Source organism: Pelecanus crispus, chromosome 10 (assembly GCF_030463565.1).
Source record: "Pelecanus crispus isolate bPelCri1 chromosome 10, bPelCri1.pri, whole genome shotgun sequence".
NCBI classification, from domain to species: Eukaryota; Metazoa; Chordata; class Aves; order Pelecaniformes; family Pelecanidae; genus Pelecanus; species Pelecanus crispus.
The window spans coordinates 34,233,330-34,253,186 of NC_134652.1; the positions used below are offsets into that span (position 1 = coordinate 34,233,330).

The 19,857-nt window shown below is 39.6% G+C and overlaps 1 protein-coding gene across 2 annotated transcripts in view; it reads right to left on the bottom strand.

The window, feature by feature from the left end:
- The window catches only part of ANK3 (ankyrin 3), a 204,911-nt gene that overhangs the window by 100,363 nt on the left and 84,691 nt on the right, over nt 1-19,857 (bottom strand). For both annotated transcript variants that reach the window (XM_075717238.1, XM_075717237.1), the window contains exons 8-13: nt 19,469-19,567; nt 12,872-12,970; nt 8,106-8,303; nt 6,329-6,427; nt 3,285-3,383; nt 1,878-1,976 (exon numbers count right to left, since the gene is read on the bottom strand). In XM_075717238.1, the coding sequence (XP_075573353.1) occupies nt 1,878-1,976; nt 3,285-3,383; nt 6,329-6,427; nt 8,106-8,303; nt 12,872-12,970; nt 19,469-19,567 (693 nt within the window). The remainder of the gene's footprint in view (nt 1-1,877; nt 1,977-3,284; nt 3,384-6,328; nt 6,428-8,105; nt 8,304-12,871; nt 12,971-19,468; nt 19,568-19,857) is intronic.

The following is a 19,857-nucleotide window of genomic DNA, read 5'->3' on the forward strand; positions in this document are numbered from 1 at the left end:
ACTAAGGTTCATTGAGTTTCCTGTTGAATTTGAGACCTTTCTTGAAATGCAGCAAATGCATAGCTCTATTGCTCACATCTTGATCTCTTTTATGATTCCCAGCAACATTTAACAACTCAATCAGTTGTTTGGGATGACCCGAGGTGCTTAGCATATTATTGCCTAGTAAGTTGCATTAAGTATCATATTTTATGCTTTTTTGCTGGTGAATTATTTGTTTGGTATTTTGCACATAACTTTACAGTGGTTGTAACTGAAGATAAAGCATGGTGCTGAAATTCACTGTTTTTCTCACTGCTCATTCAGAACACAATAATCCTAATAGTTCTAAGTATAGGGGTTGGCCTGTCTAAGTCTCATTGTTTATTTATTTTCTTCCAGTGAAAATATTGTGGTTGTTTGTGACCTTGTTCTGAGCATCTAAGAGGTAATTTCTTCCTTATTCATTATTCGGTTTTGTATTTTTGTCCCCCCCCATTGTCAGTTGTACAATCTTTGGGTTAAGCACGCTATCGCAACAGTAAGGCCAACAAAGCCCGTGACTTTATTTTTTCCTGTTCCTCATAAATCTATTCAAACATCTTTCCCTGCTCAATTTCCTACCTTTTGAGCGCTGCTACCCCACGTCCTGCAGCAGAGTAGTTCTAGGGTGTTCTCTGCTAGGGAGACTTCTGCCCATGCCCATCCTACAACAGTGATTTTACACCTTTCGGATTCAGGATGAGAGAGTGTTAGGATGTGAATGCTGCTCCTCTGCAGGGAAATTCTCTGCCTGGTGGAGAGCCTTTATGGTTCTTAAATGTTTCCAGTTTATGCCTGTTTCCCACAAACTTCTCACGGCTGATGTTAGCAGTTGTGTATAATCTATTACTTGTATTTAGTTGTTATTTATGATAACAAATTGATCACAGGCAATGGCAGTTTGCACAAATTAATTCATTGTGTGAAATTATTTAGAAAATATTTGCATGACTCTGCTTCAGAGCACGAGCTGTTCACTTTCAAGGCTGTCTTTGGAGATTTACAGACCACATGATTCAATTCTATTGTCAGACTGCTTGCAGATATGAAATGGATCTGCTACAAATATTTAGCCAGAGTTCCTTATAAGTAGATATTCTTACTAGTAACTTTATTTGTGAGCCAATTCACAGATGATAATTTCACAGTGAAAAATAGATTTCTTTGAAATTGTATTCATTTAATCACTATTTGAAAAAAAAAAAATCCTGGTTTTACCTATTAAGACTGGTATTTATTGCACCCATTTATCTCCTCCCCCTGTCTGTTTCCTTGAACTCTTATTTCCATAATTTTTTATGTTTCTTTGGTGGCCCTTGACCATTTCTTTTTCCTTTCCCCTTATCTTCCTCAACTGCAATTGTTTCTATAGGGTCTGTTCCTTCTTTCCAGCCCTATGCTACATCCCCTCACTGTGCCTCCTTACTTTAGGAGGTGTTCTTTAGAAGTATAACTATTTTTGAATGCATACAGGCTGATGATTTAGGGACATGACAGAAGACACCAGCAGCATAGGTTTTACAGTTTTGCAGAAATAAAAGCAGATTTGAGGCATTCCTCCCCCTCCTCGTTTCCCACCCCAAAACAAAACTTTTCAAACACATAATAGTTTATATTAAAAGTTGACGAAAAAATGGGCATGGTATCAACTTGACACCTCCTGCCTTCTCTCTTACATACAGATCGCTCATGACTACAGTAAGAGAGCACATAACAAAATATCAGTGGTCATTACGCCAAGGCCCTAGACCTCATCTCCCTTTCTCTTCCCGAAAGACACATGCAAGATGAATGTGATTCCTTGCTTTGTTAAATATAGATAATCCAGGGTTACCATACCTGAACCATCACCTTACCTTAGCTTTAGCCTCCACCTGAGCTCCATTTTGTACCAGGTATCGAACGACCTCTGTTTGGCCAGCTCTGGCAGCCATGTGCAGTGCCGTTTCTCCTCTCTAGCACGCAGCAGCAAAAACAAAATATCATTTAAAACACACCGCAGGAAAAACAAACCCCAGCATGTTTCATAAATACAAAAATACTGGTGACCCAGTTCAGAATAATCTCCATTAGAATATTTTGTAGTAGTTGTCTGTTAGCAAGATGGGAGATTAAGTCAATATTTGACCTCTTAGCTGTATGCTACAAAGCAGTTTATTTCAGGGTCAGTTTCCCAACACAATAGTGTCTTTGTCACTATTTTTTTTTGCTGAAAAGAGTCTTTTGCTGAAAACAGACAGTGCAGTTTTTGTATTTACTAGCATTTTACTAACAGTGTTAAAAGTGCCATCCATTTAAATAGAGCCTAATTTAGTCAAACAAAAAATTTATTTCAAATTTTGCATATTCAGACACACATGTATTTGGCTTTCCTCCTGCTATGCCCTATGCCCCTACTATCATTTGTTATCTGACAAGTGTTGAGATAGGTGAACAAGAGGAAAAAAAAAATCATTACTGAGTACATTAATCTAAGGCTTCATGGACTTAATGAAAGACAAATCCAAGGAAACCAGAATAAATTCAGGAGGGGAACTGCTTTCTACATTTTTTGACATCAATATGTCTTTAGGTACAAAGACCTGCTAATTTACAAATGGTGTTGCATTTTTATATAAACTAATAGAATTAGAAAATGAAAACTTTAATAAAATAGTCTTCTAACTGCACCTGTGTATGGAAGGTGAAAGGGAAATTTTGAGGCCAAACTGCTGAAAAGAGTCACCAAGCTTCTACTTTCCTCCCATTTCCCAACTTCCAAATATCCATCTAACAATGACTTCAGTTTTTACACATGCCCTGGGAGCCTTGGGGCACACAGTGCACATCCAGTAGAAAAGCACACTTGTGCGGCTGTATGGATACAGGCAATATGTCCCGACAATCTGCTGCAATCTGTTGATAACAGCAGAACTTTCCTTAAATGGCAGGCCCCCAGGGTCCTGGGAAAACAGTGCTCAACAGTCAAGTACACATCTCAAAAATTACATATAAGAAGCTACAGTACGTTCTCATTCTTTACTTCAGAAAATAAAGAGAATAGAGTCTGCTTAAGGTCAGCCTCTTTTGAGGTTTCCACAACCTGTCAAGCATCTGCCAAGTAGGAATCAGCAGGCTGCACTTTCCCATGACTTCAGGAGGAGCCACAACTGCTATGGAAGTGGATGGCAAACACCAGAATTGGGTGCTTCACAACAGTGCTGCTCCCAGATATTATAATGTATTCACAGTTCTGCCATGCTGAAAGGAAACCTGTTACTCACCACATTGGTAGTGTTGGGTGATGCTCCATGATGCATTAGCTGCGATACAATATTTACATGTCCCATGAAGGCAGCAACATGGATTGGAGTTAGGCCCGACTGAAAACCAAACCAAAATCAAACTTAAATACCTACTTCCACACTCCTGTACAAGAATGCCATGGAGAAAAAATAAGTCATTCTAAAGCAAGCAAACCCAAGTGCTTGCTCTTCTGAGAGGATCTTATCTTCTCAAAACCATATACACGTGCTTAAACGAAAGGGCACACAGAACTGGAAACACCTATGAGTATGATTCATGAGCAAACACAAAAACATTCTAGGAATTCCGTAATTCTTCATCAGTTAAAATCAACTATAGCTAAGCAAGATTTCTTCCTTAAGTTTTTTGCTAAATATCATTTTGGACCAGGGGAGGTGTGGGGGGAAACAAACAAAAAATGGTAGAAGCATTCCCAGTACAAAGAAAGATAAGACTTTCTGGAACATTCAGCTAATGCAAACCAGGTGCAGTGTCCATTGTCCCCACCAAATCAAGTTGGTTTTGGATGAGCAAAAAGGTCTATTGAACTTAGTGGTGAGCTCCATCCCCACTGTTTCTCCAGGAGAAAGGGAATTCAAAACTGTGACATCCAGCCAGAGAGGCACAGACACAAAAGACTTGGGCTAAAGAGAATCCCTCCTTTGCTCAGGACCTTGTGGCACCATCACAAATCTGCACCACTGCCCTTATACAAGATATAAAAGACCAACTGGAGAGAAAGAGGAAGGGAGAAGGGGAGGGAAAAAAGCGAGCAGTCATTTAGCAGGGCATGACCTCAAGGATTTTCCTTGAGAAATCCAATCAATAGTTAATATTTCTCCAAGTAGAATTACCCTAAAGCCTCTTCACAGCTGCTTCTGCACAGCTGTAGCAACAGTCAGCCAGAGGCTGCAGAAGGGAGTTCTGCTACCAGGAGGAGAAAGCTCAGCAGATCTCTGGAAATTCCCTGATTTAGGCAGCTTCCCCATAGATGTACACAAATCCCAGGAGGGTAGAGGTGAGGAAAACACACTTTTGTTCCTTTCTCATGCAGAACAGCAAACATGAGCAGGAAGGCAGAATAACTGGTTGAGTATGTTATTTCTTTTCCCTGTTTCACATAATTTAATAAATGCACTGGAACAGGTTGCCCAGAGAGGCAGTGGAGGCCCCATCCCTAGAAACATTCCAGGTCAGGCTGGATGGGGCTCTGAGCAACCTGATCTGGTTAAAGCTGTCCCTGCTCACTGCATGGGGGTTGGGCTGGATGAGCTCTAAAGGTCCCTTCCAACCCAAAGCATTCTATGATTCTATGCTTTTAAAATAACAGACTTCAAGAAACACAATGCATGTGTGTCATATTTGACCATAAACGCTAACTCATACTGCAATGATTCAAGCCTGCAGCTGAAAACACAAAAGGTGCATTATCTACGAATAGAAGTATGGAATCTACCTGGAAAATAGAATTTACCATCGAAAAAGGTAATAAACATTACCTTTAATAAACAGCTTATATGCAGCAACGACTATCTGTGAACTTTCATACTGCTTCCTCTTGTTGCATTTGTATTGTGTATTCACATCTCGGAACCAAGAGTTGTTTGCTCTCAGATTTCTTTGGGGAAGAATACTCTGAAGCTTTCTGGCCAATTTGTTTTGATGGCCAGATATAATCTTTCTTTCTGACTAAAGAAATGGCAGTTTACCTACGGGTGCTGAGTACCAACTCCTAATTCTGCCTTGAAAGGTTGTTACCATATAGACAGCCAGTGAGAGGCAGGCAGGAAGGTAGAGCCCTGCAGTAAAGTACCGTGATGAATCTCAACAAATGCAGTCAAATGTAGTTTGAGAGCATGTGAGGTCATGGTGAGGCAGCAACAGGAAATAAAGGAAGAGCTCTTGCTTTTGGAAAGTTTTTGCTTGAAAAAGCAATTCAGAGGGTACAGATCAGACTGTTAACCTGGTTCACTCACACAAGACAGTGTAGTTGAGTGTTGCTGTTGCTTTCATTCTCTTAATTCTTTGTATTTAAAAGGGAGAAAATTGAATAGATAGTTTTTCTACTTCCACACTGACTTATCAGTATAGAGGACAGGCATTGCATCTCTTCTGCTAAGGTTCTCTTTGTGCTTCTCACTCATTTGCTAACATGACTTCAAATTAGACTCTGAAAGCTGCATCTACAAGCCCTATGGTTTTTAAAAACTAGTCTGGAGATATGTGAGCTGCAGCAAGGGCAGGCTCTGCTGTCTCTCAAGAAAACCAGGAAGGGAGCTGTATGGTTTGCTACTGAATAATTAGAACAAAACCCCATGCATCAAATTAAACTCATTCTGGGGAGATGAACTGCTCCCAGTCAAACCTTGTTGAATCAATGGAATCGTTTATCATTTTCTAACCTGGCTTCTTCCACAGTGGTCACACATTCATATATGTGACCTTTCCTCCTAACTTAGTAGGATATACATACACATACCAAATTTTCCATAGGTACTTAGTTAATCTCTAAATTGTATGAGTAACAGGGTGTAGACTATCTCATGCTGATTGAAATAATAGCATATTGATTTCTGTCTAGCTGATTTGTGATGACCTGTGATGGCGGCTGAATATAACTTCTGTGTGGAAAACCAAAACAAGGTCTGTGAATTAAACCACCATTCCAAATAGGAGTGAAGCACAGTCTTCACCTTGATCTCCTTAACAAGGTGAATTTTGTCTTCAGTGCATTAAATTGGCAAAAACTGGCAGAAATTACAGATTTTTTTTTTTTATTTTAATCTTTTATGTTTCACTTCTTAGCCCCAGTGTATTCCCAAAGTATATCAATTGTTTGGGTGTTGTGATCCATTAGGGCAACTGACTTTATTATTCAGTTTTATTATTTGGTAATACCTAGTTGAAAATAACTGTTGACTTGATTGGTACATGCTTTTTCAAAAACATTCTAATATTAAGCAATAGTTACAATGAATTGTGTAGGAAATATAAAGACAAATGTGAAAAGACTACTTCTTACCTCAGTCACAGCTTGAATTGATGCACCATGCTTCAGAAGAAGTTCCATAACTTTTATTCTGTTCTTCTTGCAGGCAATGTGAAGAGGTGTGAAACCATTCTGTAAATGAGAAAGAACATACTTTTTGATACTGCATATGTCATTAAAAAGCAGAATTGGGTATGGAATTCACATAAGACATTCCTCTGTTTTAACAAAACGCCTTCCAGATTTGTTTTGGCTTTACAAAATTTTCATGTAAAAGACAGAAAAAGCTTCTAAAAAGAAAAAGACGTATATCATATAGCCACTTTTAATTATGAAATGTATTGCCCACTCTAGTGAATAATTTATTTTTAAAAATTATCAGTTCATCTAAAACTATCAAAAACTTCATTTTTGCTTAAGCATATTCACTGTTAACTGGGTGGGGGGTTTTGTTGGAGTTTTTTGGGGGGTGGAAGGAGTTTTTTGTTTTTCTTTTGACTTTTCAGAACTGCTGGTAAAAAAAGCACTTGACCTTTACAAGCACTGGCATTTGGATGTTCTTCTAAACTGGTCTTACTACTATTTTTTTTTTTCATTAATTACCTGCCAGTTTACTGTAATTACAATTACTTTGCCCCCCATTTAAAAAAATTCTGCGTGCAGCAGAGTGAATGTTTAAAACTACCATCTTATTTAGTGTGAGATGATATAACATAAAACATGTAAAACAGGAAAATAAGCTGTCCAGAGCATCCATGACTGGTACAGTAACATTACTGCATTGAATGCTAATGCCGCTTTGTATATTCATCAAAAAAGCCTTTGCAGACCAATTCTGAAAACAGCTGACAGAACTGGTCCCTCAGATCTGATCAAAATTAGTTTTTTTACCTGCTACATAGTAAAGAACATCATATGCTTTTGTAACATGAGGTCAGTGCAATTGTCTGTTCCAGTTAAGCATGAGCAGCTCTCAACTCTCTCCTTTAGCAGTGGACAATGTCCAGGGTAAGCTCAGATCTGTTTCAGGGAGCCTGTGCTGTTTTCAAGGGTCAGTCCCACTTGGCTTGTGAGGGTTTCAGGAACTCACATAATATTTCAGGAATTGAATGAGTTAGTAGCATCAGGCTGTGAAACCAACAGTCAACCCAATTAATGTCAGAACGTAAATTTGTTTGGAACAGTTATTGAAGAACAAATCAAAAAGACATTTTTAAAACAACAGATTGCAAGTATAATTTTGAACAAAATGCATTAACACATTCAATTTGTATGCAGTATAATTACAGTAACAGATTTTGTTGCTGAAGTTGTTTTTAAAGTAGAAAGGCATATGACTCCATTGACATAATTATAAAATACCACCGATATTCATTATGTAACTTATTTCTGCTTTTTACTGTTTCACATCTTTCAGACCTAATAAAAATTCTCTCAGTTTTAAATGTTGCAGATTATTTTCTCTTTACAAACATTTAGAAAACGAGAATGCTCTCCATACCAAAACCTACAGCAGTTACATCTGCAGCTGCTTGATCTATTCAGAGTCATAACAAGGTACCAGGAGGCAAAAGTGCTCTAATTACACTAGGAATTCATAAATCACTATTGACCATCCATTAGTAAAGGTCTACTCTGATTGCATGATATATTATTAACACATTTAACCTTGAGCATCCTCTCTTGGGCTGCAGCAGTGCAACGTATCCTCACTGTCAACCATCAGCAGGCAGAAAATAACTTCCAAACAAGTCTCACTGCAACTTTGGAAGAATGTTTAGCTGTGAATAGTAACCCGCTGTGTACTCACCAGTGCTTTGGCATTAGGATTAGCTTTCTTGTCCAAGAGAACCTTGGCAACTTTGTAGTGGCCACAGTGGGCGGCAACATGCAGCGCAGTCAGATAGTCATTAGTGACGTCATCTACAGGCACGTTGTGCTGAATCAGAAGCTGAACACAGTTTAGATGATCTCCTTGTGTTGCCATGTGCAATGGAGACAAACCATTCTGTGAACAAAAAGACCCAACACTGATGGGTTATAGGATGCTCAGAGAAATGAAACTCCTCTGCGTTGTTCTTAGAGCGTTTGTTGTATGTAGAATTTTACAAGGTGAGAGATCACCCAAATTAAACTTAACATGTTCAGTCTAACAATGAGGGTTCTTACTCTGGCAAAAGCCATGTGGAATTTGGGGCTTGTTTGGTTAGAGTTTGTAGGCAGAGTTTGTTACCTTAAAAAAAAAAAAAAAAAAAAAAAGTTATACCATACCAGCAATGCTCTAAATGTAGCTTATTTCAGCCAGCATAGCTCAGATAAATTGCTTGAGTTAAATGAGTTATGCAAAGAACAGCACTTTGTGGCTTTTAATACCTAGGCAGGAAATCTGCTGTTTTTAAACACTGCATTAAACTCACCGCTCTAATGTAGCCTGCATATACCAGGCATGAGAGAGCAGGTCAGAGCATCACTTAGTAATCACTACAACCTTCCCTCACCCCTCCACTAGTGTGTTCCTGAATTTGGCTTGTACACACACCTTACACCACATTACACACCTGTGGAGACCATTCCCCTCAGCCAACATGGGTACAACAGCAAAAGTTTCAAGTGCAACCGGGCTAAAAGAATCTGAATGAGACCACCACGACGTGACCTACCAGAGGCAGTGGTAAAGCTCTCTTTCATCAGGGAAACACCTGAGAGAGATTCATGTTTAGGAACAAAACCTGTACCAAGAATTGTTTCTTGCACTGCTTACAATAGTTAATCAACAAGCTGCCAACATGTGTTACATTTCCAGAGTAAAAACACAAGAGAAATAATTCTCAGAACTTTAAAGGACTGACCGTATTTCATGACAAAAGATTTAAAAATATGCCAGAATGAAAGGGGTCTTGTTAGCAGAAGTACATGAGCTCCTTAGATAAACACCAACACACCTTCTCCCATTTGTATTCTTTTTTTTTTTTTTTTTACTTAGCCCTTCTAATGCCAAAATTAGATTCAAGTGCAGGAGCTATTCTGGTAACACATAATAGTATATAATCTACAAATGACTGACAGTACACTGTGTTTGCCACCATGAAGAAACAGAAACTCTTTGCTCACAGATGTAGTGCCCTCATGTGACCACGGTTAGCAAAGGCAAAGTAGCAACATAAAACCAGCTGAGATCTCAGGCTTTCTGAAACAGGTGATTCCTTTCTTCTCCCTTCCCACAGCCATATCATAACAGTAATGACAAACATTCAAAATAAAGGTGGAAATACACAGTGAAATAATTTTAAAAGTGACATGGAAAAAGGATGGTGTAAGGAAGCAGGCTAACACTGTCAGAATTTGAAAGCAGTTTACATTCAGTGCTGAGAAGCAGACATTCTTGGACACAGTTATATATTTCAAGTAAGATTATCTCATGGGCATCTCACTTGTGATTTATGTTGGCTTGGATAAGCCTCTCTCCCATTCCCAAAGGCGACTACAGCAATTATCTGCATGGAAGCTTGATACTAGCAATGCATTTTAAATGTTTTCACTGTCTTCTAGGGTAGTTACACAGTAGAGAAGGAAAAAAGAAAAAAAAAAAAAAAAAAAAGATTAGTTTTCCTCAGTCACCAAGCCCTCCTGATAACAGTTTATAACTGATGATGCTTTTTAGGTGATAGTAAAAAAATCATGAAACTTCATACACTGTTTTGTTCCATTTTTATCAGAAAGATCCTTCAGGTGAAGTGTCATTCTTAACAAGAACAGCCAATAAACCATACTTATTTATGGAGTAAGAAATTGAGAAGATGACATGGGACTCCCCCATAGGAGAGACTTGTACATAAGAGGCTGACACTGATGGAAAAGAAGGGAAGAAGCAGAGCAGCCATGTATCAATTTTGGCAAATCAGCAAGATGCTTGACAAAAATCTGTCATGGATGAAAAAAGTGCAGCAACTAGCTAAACTTTACACAAGAGCAAGAGACAAGGCTGGATGCTAAAGAAGTTGATGAAGACAAAACATCATTGGAATATTGTCTTTTGTTATGACCTAAACCAGGCTTGCTCTTAATTCTGTTGCAGTAGAAGATACTCTGCAATCTTACACAAGTCAATATTTCAATGCCTTTGTCTTCCCACTTTTAACATAAAAATATTACATATAACAAGGTTCTCCTGTCCCATATCCATGTCATGAGAGACAATCCATCAATGACTATAAGAAGGGATTTGGTAATTCAAGATGGAGCCACTATATGAACACTGTTATAATTACTGTTTTTATGAAGATTGTCAAGAAAACATTAAAAAGTAAAGAAGTTCAAGATTAACCAAAGATGTTGAGAGTCACATGATACCTTAAGGGGAAAAAAAATCTCAGAAGAGAATCACAGAGATGAAATAGAGTATCAAATGCCTGACTGGGCAAACATAAAATTATCAGCGATACGTAGCTTATTTTGTAGCTGCGTCAAAGGATTTTAATCAGGGAAAATGTCATTAACTCAGGGCGGGGGGTGGTGGAAAGAGCCAAACAAACCTAGAAAAACAGTAATTAAAAAAAGATGGAAATTGATACACATAGATGTCATTTCTCACACAGAAAATCACTGGCATACTCAGGACTAGAATTCAGGTTTCCTTTTGCTTGTAGAAACCCCCAGATAATCCACTAGGTCGCTGCCTCCCCTGAAAATAAATCTAAGGTTATTCTAGTGCAAAAAAGGGCCAGCACAACACTAAACAATCTCTAGCAGGAAATAGCTATCAAACTGCAGTTCAGTTATTCTTCTGAAGGAGTTTTATGTAACATGAGAAAACTTTCTGAAGTTCAAATTCTTTCAAAGATGTGCCCTATTTCCAATAATATATGACTTAATTTGAAGAGAACAGAGCCACTTATTTTTGCAGAGGACAGTACTGTGTAGTTTGGTGCCAAATGAATGGATTCATTAATGTCATTCAGAGGTACTGCTGCTTTTTAGCTTACCTTCTGGAAACAGCAGAATTAACACATCAGAGAGAAACTCGGGAAGCTCTGCACTTTCTTCTGTTCACTTTTTAACACATAACATAATTTTCTCTCTTCCAGAGAGGAGCTCCCATTTTGCTAGAGGTGTTTACATAAGCCTCTGCAGGTCAACGTCCAAAGCGTGTCTTTCAGCCTCCCATGTTCTCATCTGCCTGATTTTAGCTAGTGAACTCTGGGCCAGGCTGTGTGAATCTCCTCAGGAAAAGGAACAAATTCAAAACCCACAGGCCTTGAACAGGAGGTTAAGCTTAAGGATAACACCTGACTATACAAAATCCATGTGGCAAAGACAGGTAGTTCCTTAGGAGAGGTTCCCATTTATGATGGTGGAAACCAAAGCAATGGGGTTTACATTTTTTTTTTTCTTTAAGTAATTAATTGAGCTACCAGAGAGTGTGGAAGAGCCTTACTCCCTGGAGTATGAGCTCTAGGCTCTGAGAGTGGCAGCGGTATGGAAATCTGCCCCAGGGGGCTCCTGGACAGCTGCTTGCTGTCTCCCCCTGCTCGTGATGTTTGCAAGTCAGGGTTGTGGGAGTCCGTGGAAACTCCACATGCAAAGGATGGGTGGATCCTGTCTGTCAGATTACCCATGATAGCACTTGCCAGTGACTCACTGAGCAGAGGAAAGCTGGTGCCAACCTCCCCAAACAAATGCTAAATATATTCCAGTAAGGGGAAAAAAAAGAAAGAAAGAAGAGGGAGGAGAAAAGCAGAATATAGAAGGGCGCTGAGGCAGAATAGGACAGGATGACAGAAGAGAGAAAAGAAATAACAGAAGGAAACAAGAAATGTTGTTGGAAATACATTGCTTACAGACTGAGAGAAAAAACTGTAGTGGAAGGTTATCTTGGGAGAGAACCTCAACAAACTGCACAACCCAAATGTCAATCCTGAATGGGAAAGTCATGGATTGTAGTGGTGCTACAAAGCAGGCTGCTGCACTGAGATTTAAAATCAGCAATAACAGCACAGCAGAGACCACCACCAGAAGGATTCTGCCAAGTGTGTGCGTTAATGCCAACCCTTGGGTCTGAAGCAATCTGCACACCTTGACGCAGGTGATTTGAAATTCCCATGAATAATTTTGCATGATAAACTGTAGAGAGATAGAAAGTGGAGAAACTGGTAATCAGGCTAAGTCCTAAGGAAAGATGAGCTGTCTCTGCAAAGAGACATTGCTCTATTTTTATCTGTTATCTCTACTCTAGCCTCAGGGTAATTTGGTGCAAGCTGAAGATATATTGTAATCACCATGTATTTATTCCAGGATAGATACAGAGATTTTTCAGCTACTGAAATTCTGAGGGATAAGGTTACCATACATGCCTTTTTGGTTAGCACAGAAACCTTCTCTTGTGTATCTCGATTTAACACATTTTACATATGCAGACATGCGCTACATACAGCATTCACTTTGGAGATCTCCCACACAGTTACTTTAAATAGCTATGATATAGGAAAGTTATTGTCAAACCCTTAAATATATGAGACATGCAGAATTACATTAAAAAAAAGTACAAGGATTATCCCAGCAGAAAACAGTACCAGTTACCTTGGTTTTGGAAAGAATAGGGGCACCACGATCCAGCAGCATTTCTACAACTTGTTCATGGCCACTTCTTGCTCCACAGTGGAGGGGGGTCAACCCGTCCTGTGGGACACAAGCATTATAATAAATTAGTTTCAGACAAAGTAAAATGTTGTACACTTTTATAAAGACCTGCCATGTTCTAAAAAACTAATTAATTCCTGCAGGATGCTGCTCTTATGCAACTGAACAGCTGAACCTGTTTATTCAAATGGACAGAGTGTATTTCGGCTCTGATTTTCTAAACCTGTAAATAGTAATATCAAATTGGTGCTCATGCAGTGGGCTACTTCCAGGCTTTCACTGTACTTGTGGTAAAGTGATAAATGCACATACAAGAAAAAGATCAGATTACACATCAGGTGAAATGTGAGAAAACTAGGTCTTTCATTTGTCAGTATGCATCAAAGTCAACAGATAGTCCTTTTGGCTCAGAGAAAAAAAATAAAAATCTTTCCTATTTAGTTCGACTTTTTTTATTACACTGATCTTGAGAGGTGTACAGCAGATGCAAAAACCATCTTAATCCCAGGTGATAAAAGTATATTGGATTAACTTCTGTCTCTTGTTGTGTAGACCATACTTGTGTGACTTCCAGCTGAATGGTCTAGAGTCAAGGCATACTGTCGATACCTCTTTCAGAACAGTTTGCTTAATAATAGTTGTCCTCATATTATAAATGCATTCCTTAAATAAGAGGAAGGCTCTTTTTAACATTAACAGAGTAATTCCAAACTGATTTGATTATTCTTTGATCTGTACCCTGTTTTCAATGCTCAGGTAACCTGCAGTACATGAGCGCTATGATGAAAATAGCACATACGCCTTGAGTCACTGTGAGTAAAGTCACATGGAGTTTTCCAATAATGTATGACATGGTGCTTGTTACAATTAATAATGTCATAGTTTCAAGAAAAATAAGGAAGAAAAAATAATGTTTTCAGAATTAGTAAGAGCAAACATTTGATTTGTTACAAGCAAACTAGATATGCAGGAGATACTGTCACACAGAAACAATACTGTATTTTCACTAAGTGCGTCAGAAGAGCAGCCTTTATAAGAAAGGTTGAAACTAATAAAGAAGAAAGATAAATATGTATTAGTTTTCCAAATACAAGTCATAAAGGGGCCTTTTCCCAGTGTCTTCTGGCACTCTTAAAAACACATATGTTGTATTGTCTAAAATATGTATGTCACATCATTTTTATAAAAAGGATTATCTAAAATTCCTTCTCACCCATTCTATGCTGTAGCTATTGTTAAGATGATGTTAGGACTCCCACTGTAAAGAGCAAATACACTTGAAGACAGCTCATGTAGCTGCAGAGATTTTTTTTTGTATTCTGAAAAGACACCGTCTACTCACCTGGCTTGGTTAATTGTTATATGGCACTAAAAGTCATAAATAAATGTGTAGAGGCAATCTGAAACACAGGTCACAGAAAGATTTTGTTTAAAAAAAGAGAATCTGAGATTAAAAGAGACTGCTCTGAACTCAGCAAGACTTCACTGATTTTGTCAGGAGATTTTCTAGTTGCTTATTTACTGTTCATATAGACTATAGTATGTGAAGTGTAAAATATATTACATGTATTAGGAAGCAAACTTGCCTTAATATGGTAGTCTGCAATGGCTCAGAAAAACCATTACAAACGATTATAACAATAATCTGCCGATTAAGGACTCTCTAAGTGTGTGCTGACATGATAAATCATATCATCTGTATTATCTATCCCTCCAGAGAGCCTGACAGCAGCTCCAGCAAAGCCAGGAGGACAATAGGAGGAGTTCTCCTTAGGCACGAGCTTCCCATAAGCACTGCACACCCATCTCCGGGGCTGCTGCTTGCTCTTCAACTTTTATTTGAAACACACACCCCAAATAAATGAGATCTAAGCACTGTTTCTGGTCCTTGTTGAGACTCGGATACCTGTGTATCTCCCTGATCTTGTTACACTGGGGTCACAACTGGCTTGAGGTTAGCAGATGCAGGCAGCTGATGCTGCAATGTGTTTTCCTACCACCACGTTTGGCTCTAAGAGATGCCTGAGCAGCGTGAGTAAGCAGGAAGCAGCCTCCTGGTGCTCCCCAGCTGCCCCTTCCCTGTCAATGCCTACCCAGGATTTCCCTCACATAGTGGGATCCTCTGGGCTGTACCCCAAACCCATGGCAGCCTCAGTGCCACAACTCTCACATCGGTAAAGCAGCAGCTTCTAACCCAGTCTATGAGTGATGAAATTAAGCACAACACCCAGTAAAAACTTTACCGTGATGCAAATATTCAGCAAGAACTTGTCAGATTTTGAGCCAAATCCCAGAGCCTGTCCCTGGCAGGAGTGGGCCAGGCACTCCGCTCCCCATGGCTGCTTAGTGAGTGTCCGTACATGTGCTGCAGCCTAGCAGGACTCTGTATCTCATGGGCCCTCCATGCTCCAAGTCTCCTGAATTCTTCACTTCATTGGCACCGTTGCAAACTGCCCCTTCCGTATTGACAGGGCAACAAATGAGGTTTGCTCTTCCTACATGTGCAAAACGCACTTACAGTGCCAAGACAGTGTTATTCTTGTAGTTATTTTATATCTTACTACATGTGGCTCTTCTGAAGCAGCTTACGTATGATGTGATGCATCTTAAAAGAGCATATCCTACATGTTTTCATGCAGATAAGAGTGCTGGCCTGTTATTTAGCTGCAAAATCAGTAGAACGAAGATTATAGACGCTTATTCTTAATCTAGGCTAAAACATGCTTTCTTCCCGTTTCAGACACAAATTCACTTTGGCATGTACAGTATTAGACAGCCAAAGCAAATCAAGCTAATTTAATCAACCTCTCTAATTAAACTTTATTTTTTAAAGACTTTTCTGGCAGACAGAGAAAAAAAAATAATTAGGGCAACATTCAGTAAACACGTTACATGAGGCATTAATAGGTCTTTCCTTAGAATGTTAGTTAAAAACCTGAATGATAAAAGCTGTCCTGGATGGACAAAAGCAGCACATAGTTTTTGAGAAGTACCCTTAAGAATTCAGTACAAAGCCTCAAGTACCAGCTGCTAGACATCTTGAACAAAAAAAAAGGACAGAGAGAAGATAAACAGCTGGTTAAAATAAACAATGCAACATAAGCATGAACCGAAAGGGGGGGGGGGGTGGGGGGGGTGGGGGGTGGAGAGGAGAGAGAAAAGATGGCTGAGCCTTAAAATAGTCCTAAGATCATTTTTGGAAATAACATTATATGCTCACACGTTACCTGAACTCCTAACTACAGTTTGCAGGTGTGCAACAATATTTATGGTGCTCATCAAATCCTGGTTTTAATGAATATAGAGAAATTAGGAGCCCATGGATGACTTTTACAATAATTTAAACAGGATAAGGATTTAGCCCTTGATGTTAACCTTTTGTGCAGTACTTCAGTACTGCAGTTTCCAGGACCATCTGCCAGCAGCAAACACAAATGCTCCTGGAAATGACTAAGGAAAAGGAATCATCACCCCAACTTATTTAATACTCAGGAAAGACTTTATGTGAATCTATCTATAAAATGAGCATGTTTGTGAAAAAAGAAAATAGACATTATGTGGAGCATACTTCCGGTACCGCATACAGAGAAGGGATGGAGGAATAGATCACAAAAGGACAACTGAATAGCTAAATCTGTCCCATCTAAGAATCAGAGTAGCGAATCCTGGCCCTGTTAGCATTTGGTCAGCAACACAAAACAGTATCTTCTGCATACTCATTTAAAGGTGAATAACAGATCTGATAAAGGAGAAACAAAGGCCTAGGAATTTCTGCCTCTGAGCAAAAGAAACAAGCAATTTTCAAGAATTTTTGTCCTTTCATATGGGTACAGAATCTTTGCCATTCACCTTTAAGGAGCTATTGTGTTCCATAACCAATATTTGCATTAAATGATATCATGGTGCCCAAGACAAAAACTATTTTAATCAAACAAAAAAAATTCTGCTCATCTCTTTAAAACCTCTTAAAAAAAAAAAAAAGCACAAAAAAGAGAGGTCTCACATTTATAAATCTGGTAGTAGAGGCCTCACTTATTTGCACGTGCAGATCCCACCTGTTTATCAAGTTGTGTGTGCATTCAGCAGCCTCACCTGCCCCTCGCAGAACACCACAAGGCTGGGCTCTGACTGGGCGTCCAGCTGACAGGCATGACTTGATACATGTATCGGAAAAGACAGCCTTGGCTGCTCTTTGCCTGTCAATACATTCAGTAGTGGTGATGCTGTTGCAAAAGGATATGACTGAAGCTTTTGTCATTCTGTATTTTCGTAGGGCCATTCTATGTCTGGGACATTAAAAAAAGAATGGTGCTTAAAAAAATGAAATGACTGCACCTCAGTTGTTCTGCCTTGGGAAACAACATTGGGTCAGGTAGGACTAACAAGAGAGGTTTAGCAGGAACACGTGTTATAACAGCTCACAGCAATTAATCTTTGCTATTGAATATGAGATAGTTCTCATAGCAGATGATAGCAGACACTCCTGAAACAACGCCCTTTTTTCATATAGCATCACATTAACCTCAGCCTTCTATTGCTTCTCCTATTGATTTGTAAATCCTTCCTGATCTACTCCAGCAATGCTCTCCCCTTTCCTCGACCACGCAGCTGTCTGCTCGGTTCAGTGAGTCCCCTCAGCAGAGGCACACACCGCCCAGACCCCGGGCTGGTAAACCCTTGCCAGGGTGAGTCAGTGCTGCCGGGAGCAAAACTTCCCCTTAGTCACTGACTGACAGAAGACGGTGCCTCTGGTAATGCCAGAGAAGTGCAACAATGAGTGACACACGTACAGCACAAGCAGGAGAAGTTACGCAAATCCCTTCTGATTTGTGGAGAGGACGGGCGTTTGGAGAAACAGGCAGTCTCCGGAGGAAGCCAGAAAAAACAAACCACCACATCGTGAACCACACTCATCCATTGCCTTTTGCCTCACTGGGAAGCTCTGCCAGACTCAGGAGCTGTTAATGCTTCTGCCCTCTTCCTGGATCCTGTTTCCGTCCCAGCCTGTATTTTTAGTTACATAAATTATCCCAATGTCTGACCCTGGAGTCTGTGATACAGAAAACGAAGCAGATCATGAATTTTCATAACTAGAAGAAAAGAACAAGCTGGACTCCAACTATTTAAAGTGGTGGTCCCCAACGTCTTGGCTGCAGTGGGCCATATAAATGCTTGCAGAGAGGACACAAATAGTCCCTTGCCGTGTCCCTTTCTCCCTGCTCTGACCAAAGGCACATCTGTCACGTCACCAAAATGTGGCCCTTCCCACCACATGGTAGGCCCGCGCCCCTCAGCCTGGCGGCTCCCATGTAGCATGTAGGAGGCTGGTACTTTAGTCCAGAAATTATACCCACTGTTCACGTTATCCATGAAAAGTAATCCCTTCCATACTCCCCAATTAGAAAAGCCAGAAACATTTTACAAAGAAAAAATGAGTGACTTCTAAAGGTAAAATGGAAGAAGAACTAAAGAAAAACACATGGAGAGAATGAAGAGATGAGAAAATTGACCTAGTTTCTGAATTTGCTACATGAATAAAAAAATACAAATGTGCCTCAACAAGCACTGCAGGAAATCTGAGACTGCTGAAACGTTGGAAAGCTGAACAGAAACCTGTGGATACAGCAATAACTGCAGGAAAAAAAGAGATTCTTAGGTTATACCTTTGTTTTGTTTAGAAAGATTCTGGTGGAAATTATACAGAATAATTAAAAATGGACAATGGGTAGGTGAGATAAGCTAATATTTCAAAAAAATTAGAGCTGTCAAAAAGTTACAGGCACAGCTCCTGAAGGTTACCTCGCATGCACAGGGGCGTGTTGCAAAGACTGCCATGACAGCCCACAGCAGCACTAGTTCCTGGTTTACTTCCAAACATTGAACTTTTTCCTTCTCTTTTTGTCACTAGGTAAGTAAATAAGATATCCCTAAACTGGTTTGATTGGATTTTAACTACAGCACTTAGATATGACCATATGCATTGAGCTTTTCAGTCACTCAGCAACTCGAGTCAGGTGTCAACCTGATGGAAACTGTCACTACAGCCGGCACATTTGCTGACAAATCCAACCCAGCAGCTAAGCACCATGTCAGAAAGAGGCCGAGATGCATGAGAGTCATCAGCAACATCGTGCTCTGTGACACTGCCCTGTGGATAATGAAAGGCAAACACACGCTGCAGTTCAGAGTTACTCTTTTAGCATTCAAATTCTGAAATATCTGAATTGAATTCTTGTCTTTTAGTATTTTCCTGTACATTCACCTCTACCCCCCAGTAGCTAGAAGCAGCTCCTAATTAAATGCTCTACACAGAACGTGGAAAGTCGTTGGTTCTGAGCTTTGCCATACATGGCGTTTCACACACTGCTTTCAGAGATGTAAACTGTTAGCATCCTACTGCAACCATTTTACAAAAAAGAAATGCAGCAGAGCTATGGTAGCCTGCCAGGAAGATGAATGATTTAAGCTGTACAGCAGCTAACAGGTCAGAGGCAAGAATTCCACACAGTCACTCACAGCATTCACATTTAAGCTTACCCTTGTTTTGGCATCAATTTTAGCTCCTCGATCAAGTAGGAGTTTGACCATATTTGCATTTCCCCTCTTCGATGCAACATGTAACGGCGTGATATCATTCTGTGAAAGAAAAAGAAAAACCCATGAAAGTCAATATCCATCTATCTATCTTTCATGAACTCCATGATCAGTTTGCTCACAGAATGAATTATGCCCAATTTGCTAAAGCATAACACAGTTTTGTTTCCCTGGGAGCATGAAAGCAAAGGCAAGCTGTGTTTACCCACATATGTGAATTACTGGCCTGATACCTCGACATATATATTATGAAGACAAGCATTCAAGTTGTGGTTGAAGTTATAAGAAGATATGATTGTGCCTCAGTTCTCAGCTTTCGTATAAGAGTTAAA